The sequence below is a fragment of the Punica granatum genome, chromosome 5 (assembly GCF_007655135.1).
Source record: "Punica granatum isolate Tunisia-2019 chromosome 5, ASM765513v2, whole genome shotgun sequence".
Classification (NCBI taxonomy): Eukaryota; Viridiplantae; Streptophyta; class Magnoliopsida; order Myrtales; family Lythraceae; genus Punica; species Punica granatum.
The window spans coordinates 25,930,075-25,945,005 of NC_045131.1; the positions used below are offsets into that span (position 1 = coordinate 25,930,075).

Below are 14,931 nucleotides of genomic sequence, written 5' to 3' on the forward strand. Positions count from 1 at the left end.
AAATGTGATCCCCCATCACTTATAATGGCTCTAGGTACCCCAAATCTTGAAAAGATGTTCTTTTTCAAAAATCTGATTACAACTCTGGCATCATTACTTTGTAGAGCAACTGCTTCTACCCATTTTGAAACATAATCAACAGCCACAAGAATATATTTATTTGAAAAAGAAGAGGGAAAAGGACCCATAAAGTCTATTCCCCACACATCAAAAAGCTCAATTACAAGAATGCTATTTTGTGGTACTTCATGTCTCCTAGAAATATTGCCAGTTCTTTGGCATGGAGCACAAGACATAATGTAATTCCTGCAATCATGAAATACTCTAGGCCAATAAAATCCACAAGATAAGATCTTAGTTGCAGTTCTTTCCACACCAAAGTGGCCTCCTGCTTCCTTAGAATGACAGTGTTGTATTATGCTAAGTTGTTCAGTTTCAGGCACACAGCGTCTAATTACTTGGTCAGCACAATATTTAAACAGATATGGTTCATCCCAAAAATAGTATTTCACATCATGCAAAAATTTCTTTTTCTGTTGAGATGACAAACCATATGGTGTGATGTTGCTAACCATGTAATTGACTATATCAGCATACCAAGGTAATCCTTGGATTTCTGCTACATGCAATTGTTCATCAGGGAACTTTTCATTAATGGGTGAATCTAAACAATCAGATTCCAAACGGGATAAGTGATCAGCCACTACATTTTCAGTTCCCTTTGTGTCTCTAATTTCCAGGTCAAATTCTTGTAGCAGTAGAATCCAACGAATTAGCCTAGGTTTAGCATCAGCTTTGGCAAACAAATATTTCAGGGCAGCATGGTCTGTGTATACTATGATCTTAGAACCTATCAGATAAGGCCGAAACTTGTCACATGCAAATATGACTGCTAAAAGCTCCTTTTCAGTTGTGGCATAGTTCTTTTGGGCCTCATTTAAAGTTCTACTAGCATAGTATATTGCATGAAATACCTTACCTCTCCTTTGCCCAAGTACTGCTCCTACAGCATAGTCGCTGGCATCACACATCAGCTCAAACGGAAGCTCCCAATTAGGTGCAACGATCACTGGTGTAGAAGTGAGTTTCTCCTTCAATAAATTGAATGCCTGCAAACAATTGTCATTAAAAACAAAAGCAGAATCTTTTTCAAGTAAATTACAAAGAGGTCTAGAGATTTTAGAAAAGTCCTTGATAAATCTCCTGTAGAAGCCAGCATGTCCTAAGAAGCTCCTTACTCCTTTTGTTGAAGTGGGTGGTGGCAACTTCTCTATTATCTCCACTTTTGCTCGATCAACTTCAATCCCTTTCTTTGACACCTTGTGACCTAAGACTATACCCTCTCTTACCATAAAATGACATTTCTCCCAGTTCAGAAGCAGATTAGTCTCCTTACATCTTTTAAGCACACAGCCTAAATTTGTCAGACAAGATTCAAATGACTTCCCAAAAACAGAGAAATCATCCATAAATATTTCAATAAAATTCTCTAACATGTCAGAAAATATAGACATCATGCACCTCTGGAAAGTGGCAGGTGCATTACAGAGACCGAAAGGCATTCTCCTAAAGGCAAAAGTGCCATAAGGACAAGTAAATGTGGTTTTCTCCTGGTCCTCGGGTGCTATATGAATCTGATTGTAACCAGAATAACCATCTAGAAAACAATAATAATCATGCCCTGCAAGTTTTTCTAGCATCTGATCAATGAAGGGGAGGGGGAAATGGTCTTTACGGGTAGCATCATTTAGTTTCCTGTAATCTATACAAACTCTCCACCCAGTCACAGTACGAGTCGGGATTAATTTATTGACCTCATTTTTAACCACAGTCATACCACCCTTTTTGGGCACTACTTGAACATGACTAACCCATTTACTATCTGACATAGGATAGATAATACCTGCATCCAACAGTTTAAGCACTTCTTTCTTCACTACCTCTTTGAGAGTTGGGTTAAGTCGCCTCTGTGGTTGCACTATGGGTTTGCACTCAGCTTCCAACATTATCCTGTGAGTGCAAATCAAAGGGCTGATCCCTTTGATATCTGCAATAGTCCATCCTATTGCCTCCTTGTGCTCTCTCAGCACGCTTAGGAGCTGTTGCTCCTGATCACCTGTCAAGGAAGAAGAGATAATTATTGGCAAAGTATCATCTATTCTAAGATAGGCATATTTTAAATGGCTAGGCAATGGTTTAAGTTCTAGCACCGGGGACTGTGTCAAAGATGATACTGGTTTTGTCGCACTAGTGCCCAGCTCCTCATAGTAGCGAGCCTTGATTTCTGATACCTTCTCCACAGATTCTTCCTCATGCTCATCATCATCACTCCAATCGTCCAGATCCCTAAGGACTGATTCCATTGTATCCACACCTGCTTTCTCCTCCACAGACTCAGAGATAAGCTCATCAATAATATCAATGGTGTAACATGATTTGCCATCATCAAATTTCTTTATGGCGTCATAAACATTAAAAGTTATTTGTTCATTCATAACTCTTAAAGTGAGCTTACCTTGTTCCACATCTATTAATGCTTTACCTGTCGCAAGGAACGGTCTGCCAAGGATCATGGGCACCTCTCTGTCCTCCTCCATCTCCAAGACTATGAAGTCGACTGGAAATATGAATTTGTCTACCTTCACCAGGACATTCTCAACAATACCCTTTGGATATTTGATACTCCTGTCAGCAAGTTGCAAGGTAATATGAGTTTTCTTGCATTCTCCAAGTCCAAGTTTCCTGAAAATAGACAGAGGCATTAAATTTATACTTGCACCTGAATCAATAAGAACGTTCTCAAAATGAAAATTCCCTATAGTACAAGGAACAGTGAAACTCCCCTGATCTCTTTGTTTGCGTGGTAAGTTAGGCAAGTCCTTTTGGAGAATCATAGAACACTCTCCTGTAAGCATCACAGGCTCACTCCCATCAAACTTCCTCTTTTTAGTGAGCAGATCCTTCATGAATCTAGCATATGAAGGCATCTGCTGGAGTGCTTCTGCAAATGGAATGTTGATTTGCAGCTTTTTAAAAACATCTAGGAATTTAGCAAATTGGGCGTCCAACTGTTGTTGCTTCAATCTTCCTGGAAAAGGGACAGGAGGAACATACGGTTTCACCCCTAGTGACTTCTGCCTTGGTTCCTCCACCTTTTGCTTACCTTTGTCTTTCTCCGGACTCTCCTCCTGAGTTTGAGCTTTTCTATTGACTATTTCCAATTCCTTGCCACTCCTCAGCATTATAGCATTGACACCCTTGGGGTTCTCTTCAGTGTTGCTGGGTAAAGACCCTGATGGTCTATTACTCAATTTACGCCACCCTTGGATTCTGTAAGTGTTCGAATAAGGCCCTTGATTACTCCGTTGGAAGTTGTTGACGAATAAGTTCACAAAGTTCACTTGCTCTCCATTGGGTGAAGCCGAGGGATTTCCAGACATGCATTCAAGAGTCGAATGTGGTCCTGAACACAACTCACAAAAAGCAACCTGATTAGTATTAAAAGAATGTGCTGAGGTGAGTTTACTTACCTGGGTAGTGAGAGCTGAAATCTGGGTTGTCAAATTAGCAATAGTGTCCATGTCATTGACTGATGCCACTCTTGATTTACTTCTTTCATTCTGCCAATTATGTGCACTGGAGGCCATCTCTTCTATCAAAGCACTTGCTTCATCATAATTCTTACCCATCAGTGCGCCTCCTGCTGCAGCATCTACTAGAGACCTCAATGTATCATCCAGGCTAAGATAGAAGACCTCAATTAGGAGATTATCTGGCAATCCGTGATGTGGGCACTTTCTGATTGCCTCCTTGAATCTCTCCCATGCCTCATAAAGTGATTCACCATTGAACTTGGTGAAGTTAGTGATTTCGTTCCTCAATCTTGCAGTCCTAGCTGGTGGGAAAAATCTCCTGAGAAACTTAGATGAAAGGTCAGCCCAGGTGGTGATGGACTCTTGTGGCAGTGAATTGAACCAGGCTCTCGCTTTATCCCTAAGCGAGAAAGGAAAAGCTGTAATCTAATAACATCATCAGTGACATTATTCATCTTTACCGTGTTACAGTATTGGAGGAATCCTGCAATATGCTCATCAGGACTCTCGTTGGGATATCCTCCAAACTGATTTGATTGAACCATCTGGATGAGTGCTGGCTTCAGTTCAAAGTTATTAGCTGGAATAGTGGGCCTTCTGATCGCAGAACCCATAATAGTAGGTACTGCATAGTCTCGAAGTGCTCTGGCAGCACCCTGTATTTGGCGGTTGATGTCATCATCTGCCATCTCAACTACCTGCAATTCTTCCCTTCTTCTGTTCTCTCTTCTCAACCGATGCAAGGTGCGCTCTATCTCAGGATCTAATGGTAGAAGTTCAGCACTTCTACTCCTGCGCATAGAATACCTGCAAAGAGAACAAGAAATAAACACACAGTAAAGTGCGCCTAAATTAACAATAGAACTAAAGGTGGTCTAATATTAAGTTAATCCCCGGCAACGGCGCCAAAAACTTGATCCCTTTGCAAATATATATAAAAATAAGCTCAAATTCTACCAGCAAGTGTACTGGGTCAGATCAAGTAATATAGTGATGAATAGAGTGTCGATCCCACAAGGATTAATTAAGTACTAAACCTATATTAGATTCTATTATTATCTAAGCAATCAAATTAAGAGAATTAACTAATTAACTACTAATCAACCTAAATCGTCACAAAGAGCAGAAAGAGAATTGTACGAAAATATATCAATTGAAAGTGGGAAAAACAGAATCCACCCTAGTTTCACTAATCAGATTGCCATCATGTTATATAGACTGATAGCTATGTGATTATTCAAGTGAGTTTATCAAGCCTTTAAAATTAAAGTCTTAAACCTCTAATTAATCAATCAGCTCCCGCATCTCTAATTAATAGTGGACTCTAAATTATAATCATACACCTTCCAGTGCTATGATTGTCTAATGCCCTAAATTAATTATCCCTAATGTCTTAGCGAATAACTAACTAGAAACATTGCATTAATCCCTGGATAATCTCTAATTAAACTAATTAACGCAGCTATCGCATTTAACTAATTAGTCTAATCAAGAATTCCTAACAAACACTATATCAACTCCCGTATCAATAGTGTTTCTAACAATTATAACCAATTAAGAATTAAAATTGAAATTATAGGAATTGCAATAATGAATCATCAACACATCTATTAATCCTATAACATGGCGACAATCATCATATTAGCTACCTAGGGTTTCATCATATTCCCACAAAAGAAGCTTAGAATATCATGGAATTGAAAACACAATTATAATTCCAAGGAGTCATTGCAATAGAATTCATATTCAGCAGTAAACTCAAGATATTGAATCCTAAAACAAAAACCCAACAATTCCTTTAAGGAATTATCTCTTCCACAATTCTTCGCTTCAAATCAATTGATCCAGGTGACGGCTCCAGACAAGACCCTCTCCAAAAACTCTCTAGGTTAAAAGAATGGTGAAAGATGGCTCCCCCCCTAGGGTTTCCTAATCTTGTTATGAGGAGTATTTATATCCACAACAAAAAAAAGATTTCCGAAAGATATATGCTGGCTCCAAATTGCGCAAAACTCCTCAATATTGCTCGTAATTCCATCTAAGTCCTCAAAGACCTACAATATCAAATTACACATAATTAAGCACCGACTTCTTATAATTTCTATAAAATTAATAATAATTTAACATGAATTGCACAATAAAATATGAGTATAATATGCCCTTATCAACACTGTCACACATTACCCCCCTCGACACTTGGCCTCACCTGTTCCATCATACTCCACAGGTACGTCCTATCCAATCAAGCAATATTTGTCTTATTCAGGTGCTACTGATAAATATGTTTCTTTTCTGGCGGCTATAGACTCTGATACAGAGCCTCAGACATATCAAGATGCTGTCAGAGACCCTCGATGGCAGGCAGCAATGAACGAGGAACTACGAGCACTCGAGTTAAATGGAACATGGACTCTTTCTTCATTACCTCAGGGCAAGAAACCCATCAGTTGTAAATGGGTCTATAAGATTAAGCGGCGAGCTGACGGATCTATTGAGCGTTACAAAGCTCGCCTTGTAGCGAAAGGGTTCACACAGGTTGAAGGGATCGATTTTCACGAAACTTTTGCTCCAGTCGCCAAACTCGTGACAGTCCGCTGTTTTCTTGCTGTAGCAGTCGCCAAGCAATGGGAGATCCACCAAATGGATGTCCATAATGCCTTTCTTCATGGTGATCTATGCGAAGAAGTATACATGTCTCCTCCACCTGGTCTCGGTACTGTTCAACCAGGACAAGTTTGTCGACTGCATAAGTCTCTATATGGACTTCGCCAGGCATCTCGAAACTGGTTTTCTAAACTTACTGATGCCTTGTATGCTTTCGGCTTCAAACAATCTGGAGCAGATCACTCACTTTTCACCTTTTCTAGAGGTACGGTGTTCCTTTCGGTACTTGTTTATGTGGATGATCTCATCATTGCTGGGAACTCGTCTAGACATTGTACCTCATTCAAGGAATATCTCAAGTCATGCTTCCGCATCAAAGACTTAGGTTTTTTGCGATACTTCCTTGGCATTGAGGTCTCTCGCATGAATTCGGGGTTATTTCTCTACCAGCACAAGTATGCCATAGATATTTTATCTGAATGCGGGATGTTAGGATCACGGCCCTCTGATTTCCCTATGGAGCAGAATCATCATCTCGCGTCCGATTCAGGGGCCGTTTTCTCCGATCCGGGTCGTTATCGCCGCCTAGTTGGACGGCTTCTCTATCTCACAATAACAAGGCCGGAGCTTAGTTATTCTGTTCAAATTTTAACTCAGTTCATGCAAGACCCTCGACAGGATCATTGGGATGCAGCTCTTAGAATACTACGCTATATCAAGCAGTCGCCTGGACAAGGCATTTTTCTCCGGCCAGATTCTTTTGAGCTCTCTGCCTTCTGCGACTCTGATTGGGCCAGTTGCCCCATGACACGACGGTCTCTGACTGGCTATTTCATCACTCTTGGAGGGAGTCCTATATCCTGGAAGACAAAGAAACAGACCACTGTTTCTCGTTCCTCTGCTGAAGCTGAATACAGGGCAATGGCTGCTACAGTCAGTGAAGTAATTTGGTTACGCAGTCTACTGTCTTCTCTCGGTGTTCACTCATCTCGGCCTACAAAACTCTTTTGCGACAAACAAGCAGCTTTGCATATTGCTGCCAATCCGGTATTCCATGAACGGACCAAGCACATTGAGATTGATTGCCATTTCATTCGAGATCATATTCGCTCAAACATCATCACTACCGCTCACGTCTCCACAAAGCATCAACCGGCGGACATTTTCACTAAGGCCTTAGGTCGAGATAGATTCCGTTTTCTCCTCAGCAAGTTGGGCGTTCGGAATCCTCACGCTCCAACTTGAGGGGGAGTATTACGATATATTACGATTCTTGACAATCAAGCAAGAATATTCTGAGTATCTTGCGTCATTATGTACATATACATATTTTAGGCTAGTTATCTATAGTTTCCTAGTTAATAGCTGGCACTTGGCCTATATGTACATGTTCTTATCAGTAATACAATTTGACAGAGAATTGTCCATTAATCTTGTCTTTACAAAGTTTTCAGAAAACTTGTATCTGGTATTCTATTTTGAGCTTTTTTTGTATTGATATTGTTGCATGACTCTATTTCAAAACACACCTAATCTCATTCGTAAAAAAATTCATCGCTTTATTAGTGAAAACGATACTGCTAATTTATATTATAGTTTATGTTAGAATCTGGCCTAAGCTTGGTCTTATCTCTCAATATTTTTTTCGGTCACAAGGGAGCTCATAAACCTAGTACAATAAAATAAAAATCCTAACAGCTTATTAAAAGGGCATGAATAATCACACTTGGTCTTGAATCTAGAACCGCTTGGTTACTAGGATAAAACGTACGCCACTATGCTCCATTCTTTGAGATTGCTCTAAAAATTTTGTTCGGCGAAAGATAGTTTGTTTTTAAAGCTCTTCTAAAACTTATGAGACCACCATCGTTGGTTTAAATGGTAATTTGCGCTAATTTCTCTTAAATAAGGTTTCGAATTTGAATTTTGTGAATGGAAAAATCAACAATTGGGACAGATTTATCCCTTAATGGACCGACTTAATTTAAATTAGATTAGTTAGGATTCGTTGGACTTTTAGATAGTAAGATGCATACCTAGAAATGTAACATCCTCTTGAGACCAATCCCATAATTTTGTCCTCATGAGACCAATCCCATCATTTTGTTTGTTCCCTTTAGTTTTATATTTTTCCCCTCAAAAACACTAATATTGAACTTTTTTCAAATAAAAAATATATAACAAATCAAAATTTACAAAATATTTAAATTAAAAGGACTGAGGCTAGAAAAGGATGCGGCCCCATATCTATATAATTAAGCTAAAAGAGAGTAACAATGGAGTCCTCTCGAGCCATCCACATGGCATAGTGTACTTTAAGTCAATATTAAAAATATCCTATATAGTACATCAACCCCATTAAAGTATATTTAATTCAATTATAAAAAGATTATATATATCATATTAACTTACCCCTCTTTATTTTCATATAATTATACTTGCATAAGTTTCATATCAATCAATTAATAAATAGCACCAAAATTTAATACAATTCCATGGGTTGAATACCTCTTTCATGACATTCCATTTCTCACACGATTTTCATTTTATCAACTGCCAAATTGATTAAGTTCCACACTTAATACACTGTCATTTCCCTAAAATGTTATTTATACACTTTACTTTGAATTATTTTTTTATTTATTTACTTGTTTATTTTGGTGAGATGCAAAGCGATCGAAATGTTAATTTTTTACTATAGAAATTAATACCCTTTCTTGTGAATGTAACATGATAAATAAATTTCTCTACTTTATCTCTTAAAATTACTTTGTTGACAAAGCTGCTACACATGAGCTTAACTTTTCTTTGATTTTGAAATTTATCATTAACACCATGACATACTGAATGTACTTATTAATGATTAATCAATTTTTAATCCTCAATATACAATATTAGGTAGAGAAAATTAATTGTATATTCAGAATTGACTTCTATAAATTGATTACATTGATTTATATCAAATAAAATCTCATATTGTAATGTATAATTCCTGTGCGATTGTATAATTCACGTGCATCGCATGGGTTATATTCAATAGTGAGCATAAAGGCAGACACCAACGTGCAAATGAGACCACCAACAATATTTCATTATGTCCCCATCCCTCTCTTCACTAAGAGAGAGTCGGGGAACACATGTAGATGCAATGACCAATCGAAATATATAGCGCGTCGCAAGAAAAGTTGCCGCCAACCTCACTCGAGACAATGCTTGGCTAAGATCCAATCATTGGCATCACCCCTTTCTCCCTCTCTAGTTTCTGTCCTTTTTTCTATTACTTTTAATATTTTGAAAGAAAGTATTATTTCAAAGATATCATGCTATGCTTTTTGAATTAGATTATACAAAAACTAAGATAAACATAATATGTAACGTTTAAAGACATTATTGAAAGCGAAAAAAGAAAGCATTAAGATGAAAATAAAAAGAATAACTTACTTTTGAGAACTAAAACCTGAATTTTCAGTAATAGAGAATTCGATAAAAAAAAAGGTGAAAATAAAAGAATAAGTTAAGGTACAGGATGAGCACCAATAGAGAAAAAGGAAAATGACTAAAACAAGGAACCATTGGGTAAAGGATCAGATGCATAAAAAAAATGGATTATAATAGAAAAGTAAAGTGTTTTTTGATAACTTCAATTAACTGTTGAAATGGAAATTTTAAAACTTAATTGAATTAAGCTTGTTTAAGTGTAGTGGCACTCGACTTCGCCCATGGACCTAAATATCGCAGGTTCGATACATAGTAAGACTACATGTGTCCCTTTATTAGTTATTTAGGATTTTTCTTTCATTATACTAGGTCAATGGCCTCTTTAACTTACTTATTTCGAGCTAATTCACTCAACTAAGATGTGATTACTACTTATTTGCACCCAATATACCGAGTTTTATTTTCTTAAAATCATAGATAGTCTCCATTTCATAGAAGGGACTACAAAGAGAACCAGAGAGAGATAGAGAGAGGAGTTACCATTGTGAGGACAACAAAGAAGAAGAGGGCCTATAATGGCTCGTTGGCGTGCCACCGTCTCAGTGAGGTCGTCGATGACCATAAAGGTGGTTGGCAACATCGCCTTAGGTTACGGAGGCCAGCAGCAAGCCACTGCAACTCCCATTTTCTTCCCTCTTTCTCTGTGGTCTTTGATGATTTCCACTGCACTGTGGTGGCTCAAGATGAGCCACTGTAGCATAGTTCTCCTTCACCTTCTCTCTTGTCGAACAAGAGAAGGATGGAGATCTAGGCTATTGTTGCTCATCACACCGTAACCCGAGCGAAGTCATGGGCAACCACAGAGTCTATCAGCAACCTCACCGTTGTTATGGTGGCCGGTGAACAAGCTAGCGTAGCCCCTCTCTCCAATTGAAGTTCAATCCATCTTTTTTATAAGAGAAAAGTACAAAAATCCCCCTTGTGGTTTGAGTTTGAGACAAATTGAACCATGTAATTTTTCTAAGGACAAATAACACCTTGTGGTTCATTTCGTGAGACATAATGGATTTCGCCGTTAATTTTTCATCACTTTTGGTCCTCAAACTTTTCTTTTTGTCATTATTACCCTCAAATTTTTAACTTTTTTGCAATTTGATCCTAAATTTCGAAAAAAAAGGGAGGAAGAGGCTTGGGCTTGGGCCATCGATCGGCGACCTCGACCCCACCACCAAGGTTGCTGACACCCATTGAGGACGTCAGAAACTTTGAGGGTGGAGTCGGGGTCTCCGATTGTCGACTCCGACCCCACCTCTATGGTCGCCGACATCCTCTGTGGGTGCATGCGACCTCGGTGATGGGGTCGGGGTTGCCAACCGACGGCTCTAGCCCCTTCCCCCTTTTTTTTTCCCTCGAAGTTTAGGACCAAATTGAAAAAAAGTTGAAAGTTTAAGGGTAATAATGGTAAAAAGAGAAGTTTGAGTACCAAAAGTGACGAAAAAATTAATGGTAATGTACATTATGTCTCACGAAGTGAACCACATGGTATTATTTGTCTATTGAAAAATCACACAGTCCAATTTGTCTCAAGCTTAAACTACAAAGCGTTTCTTGTACTTTTCCCCATTTATGATAAATCCATGTTTTTTATTATAAAATTTGATTTTTTTTTATTTCTGAAAATATTATAAAGGAACAGCATACAAAAAGTATTGACTCAAAATTGAGGCAAAAAAAAAAAGTTGTGGTCCATTAAATAAAGATAGATATAAACTTCTATTAGGACACTCCATAAATGCTTTGATACCATATGTAAACTCCCCATTTTAGCCTCAGCGTCCTCGCTGGTCTCTGGGCCAAAGTCCAACACATACCTCCCACGGACTCGGGCTCGTGGGTAGCCCCTAGAACGCCTACCCGCAATCCTGCATAATTGTGGGCAAGGGTCGACTTTGACAGTATATGTAACGTCTTCGTCGGGCCCGTCACTTAAAAGTGCTGGCTGCTTATGAGGTCCTTAGGCCTTACATATAAATCCCAAATCTCCCCCTTAGACAACTAATGTGGGATTGGTGGGGCACATGATAGAGTCCAATAAAACGTGACACATCATGAAACTTTATAAAATGATTATAATATAAAAAGATTGTTATTAAATGACAAAGGGGCTTGTCTCCCAATAAAAAGAAAAATGACATTTATTAAATGAAAAGAAATTTATTTTTTAATAAGATGATGCAAGATATCATAGCTAAAATGTTTGAATGTTTCAGTCAGTATATATACGATACGTATTTTCGGCCATAATTAGCGGGTTACATGCTTTCTCTAACTAGCCAAGTCCTTGATGATGAAATCAATTAGAGGACGAAAAGCTTGGAAAATTAAGTAATATGCCTTGTCCGTGGGGTGGATTGAGTCCCAGAGTAAGACCAGTCCCGCAGCATCCACGGCTCACTTCTTCAAATCCTGTATATTTGTTGCAGCATAAAATCCGATTAAAATCTGGATAAAGAATCATATATACTTCTTTGTATAACCATTGAGGTCTTCTAACAATGGGCTGGTCGAAATACCATACATATATAAACTTATCCAGGACCCAGGTTGGTCCTGTTAGTGGAGACTATAGGACGGACCTGAAATTCAATCGTTACTCAGAACTTTATCTGGTCCCGATGTGGCAGGCCCAGTGTGCTGCTGCTCAAGCCCGCCAATGAACGGGTCGGACTAGTTTTGCGTCTTAACCTTTAAGCATCAATTGCCCTTGGGAAGTTGGCATAGGGCCAAGAAGCAGTTATCAGTTTTGAGTTATAACAAAACTGCTGTACTAGTTTAAACTTTTAGGAGATAGATACACTTAATTGTTCATTGGCAAAATTTGCTGTAATATTTCTTTAAAGAGGAGTAATGCGGTACGCAATCTGATGACTTACCATATTTTTGGTGGTTTTGGATCATGCCTTGCAAAGGCTCGTAAATATCAGCATAGTAGATTTTTTTTTTTCATGATTTGCTGGCTGCCCATCTGCAAGCGGCGTAATTCCGACTGAAGAAGCACATTGTAGTCTCTCGCAACAGAGTTAATCCTCTCATTGCACTGCCCGCCGGTGAGGGCGATTGTATTTAAGGTTATTATGAACGGCAAGCAACCAATTGGAGGCAGCCCCACCACGGCTATGCTGATCGCTCCTTAGTTCAATAGTTCTTGGAAAAGAATAGATCATCGTTGAATCACAAAATTATCACATGCCAGTCTTCTCATGTGTAAATGGTTTATTAATTCGGTGTGTCCAACTTCTGTTCTACATGGCTGTATGCTGCCTAACGAATAATTTACCTGAATGAACTCTTTAAAATGTTGGAGCGCAAACTACTCGTAATAGGAGATGGAAAAGTCCAACCTTCGTAACTGTGCAGTGAAATAATTCAAAGCAAAATCGTTCATGCCGGTACTAACTAAGAAAACTGACTTTTTTACGAAATCATTAGTCTTTTCCTTCCCAGCTACATCCTCAAGCCTTTTCCTGTACTCTTGGAAAAGCTCCAGCTGTTGCGGCAGAGGTATTGCATTCTGAAACATAAGATTTTAATTAGTTGCCATGATAATAAGAACATGTAATTGATTGATTTATTAAGGAATAAAGCAAATGCTTTTATCAAAAGAACAGCATGGAAACATTGGAAATTCATAGGATAAGATGGATAGACATATATGGACAGGCAGATAGGCAGCGGAACGTACACTCAATGCGGACGTGACTCGTGAGCGGGTCATACCTCGATCCAGCCGAGGCAAAAGCTAACTCCGGTCATCAGCTCTTCTATGTGCGAACTCTGGTTCAGATAGGGAGGCAGGTAATCCTTGACCCCTGCATATGAAACTGTTTAAAAGGAAAAAAAACAAAAAAACAAAAACACAAGTAATTGATGATCATACCCTTCAATCCTGAAAGTACTTTACGCAATAAAATTGAATCCAATTAGTATAATACAATGTAGGCATTTGTCTAAAACTTAAAAGTTATAATAATGTACCAAGTCCGGCTTAATATGTATAAATTGCAGAAGCCTTACTCATATAACCGGTAGGAAGTTAGCTGTTGGTGAACCTTCCAGCGCTACATGATTGGCGAAATCTCGGCCATAGGGTGGAAAATTTCCCTTAAAGACTGTGTTAACGTAGTCATTGTTTCCGGGGTAGACAGTCGAGTGGCCAAACACAAGGAGGGCTGGGATCGTGTTGTTGAAAGGCCTCTGCTTTGTAGTGGTATGATCATTCGAAACACAGCCAGCAAAGTACAGGAGAGACCAGTGAAGGAGGTAGTCGCGAACGAACTGAAAATGTTGTCCGGTGGAAGATTTCATTTCTCTATGATCGATAAATAGATCGAGCAGACAATATTGTGCGTATTATCCTGGAGAGTGACTAGCTCATATATATCATACAGATGGACTGGAAGTTGGAACCTGTGTGGTATTAAATGGTTGATCATAAATCATAAATACAGGCCTAAAAGGATGACATTCCAGATCGCTACACCAACCCCAATTACTTTCACAACCGATTGTTACTATCTTTCGACTTTCAGAACTGTCTCTCTTAATAAGATGCAACTCTCGTGCATCCGTACTTGTAACTCATAAAAGTAAAAGTCCAATAAGTGGCACTCTGCTACATATGATTGATAAGTGATGAAAGACATTACTTGAAATATCTTATTTTCCTTAATAATGAAATAATATTTCTAAGAAAGGGAATACAGTACAGTGCCACACACCCTCTCATGGTAAATAAGATATTTCAGATTTGATTTTATCAGTGGGACCAAATGTGCCACTTTATTTAACTTCCTATTTTCTCTTACTACGCCCTTAAGTCTCCATTAAAATTGAAGGAAAGATAATACCTCTATTAAAGGGTGGAAGATGGCCTTTTAGTCGGTACCCATTAAATGAGTGGGATGGAATTGTGTTGGAGATAATATTTTGTCTAGAAAAAATTATATTTAAGAACGAATGATTATGTTGGCTTAAATTTTAGAGATTTAAATTTGATTTTATATTGGAATCATATCAATTGGGAGTATCTATTAATTAATTTATTTCTTTTTTTTCACCTTAGGTTCTATATAATATGGTGGAATAGAATAGAATGAGTTCGAGAAAAAAAATTTTAAAAAAGAAGAAGAATAGAATGGAATGAGTTTAATAGAATTTAATATAAGGAGATTAGGAGAAAAATTTGTGATTTTTAATTACTACGGTATAAATGAAGAAATATGATTAAAATCTTATG

General features: G+C 38.2%; 1 protein-coding gene and 1 non-coding gene across 2 annotated transcripts; one reads left to right on the forward strand and one right to left on the reverse strand.

Annotated features, from left to right (window-relative positions):
• Positions 1 to 3,777: 3,777 nt before the first annotated feature.
• Positions 3,778 to 3,884, forward strand: LOC116209724. Its single transcript, XR_004157317.1, has one exon. It is a non-coding gene; the product is annotated as a small nucleolar RNA R71 (small nucleolar RNA).
• A 9,121-nt stretch (positions 3,885 to 13,005) lies between these two features.
• On the reverse strand, positions 13,006 to 14,000 carry LOC116209102 (GDSL esterase/lipase At5g45960-like). Its single transcript, XM_031542659.1, has 3 exons — positions 13,745 to 14,000; positions 13,413 to 13,516; positions 13,006 to 13,206 (listed from the first exon to the last, which is right to left on the reverse strand). The coding sequence occupies exons 1-3, from the start codon at positions 13,998 to 14,000 to the stop codon at positions 13,006 to 13,008; spliced, it is 561 nt and encodes a 186-aa protein (XP_031398519.1).
• Between the last annotated feature and the right edge of the window lie 931 nt (positions 14,001 to 14,931).

Coding starts and splice junctions, on each gene's coding strand:
- LOC116209102 (XM_031542659.1), bottom strand. CDS start 14,000: ATGAAATCTTCCACCGGACAACATTTTCAGTTCGTTCGCGACTACCTC. Junction 13,517..13,744: donor CAATCATGTAGCGCTGGAAG/GTTCACCAACAG, acceptor CCTTTTAAACAG/TTTCATATGCAGGGGTCAAG. Junction 13,207..13,412: donor TTTGCCTCGGCTGGATCGAG/GTATGACCCGCT, acceptor CTTATGTTTCAG/AATGCAATACCTCTGCCGCA.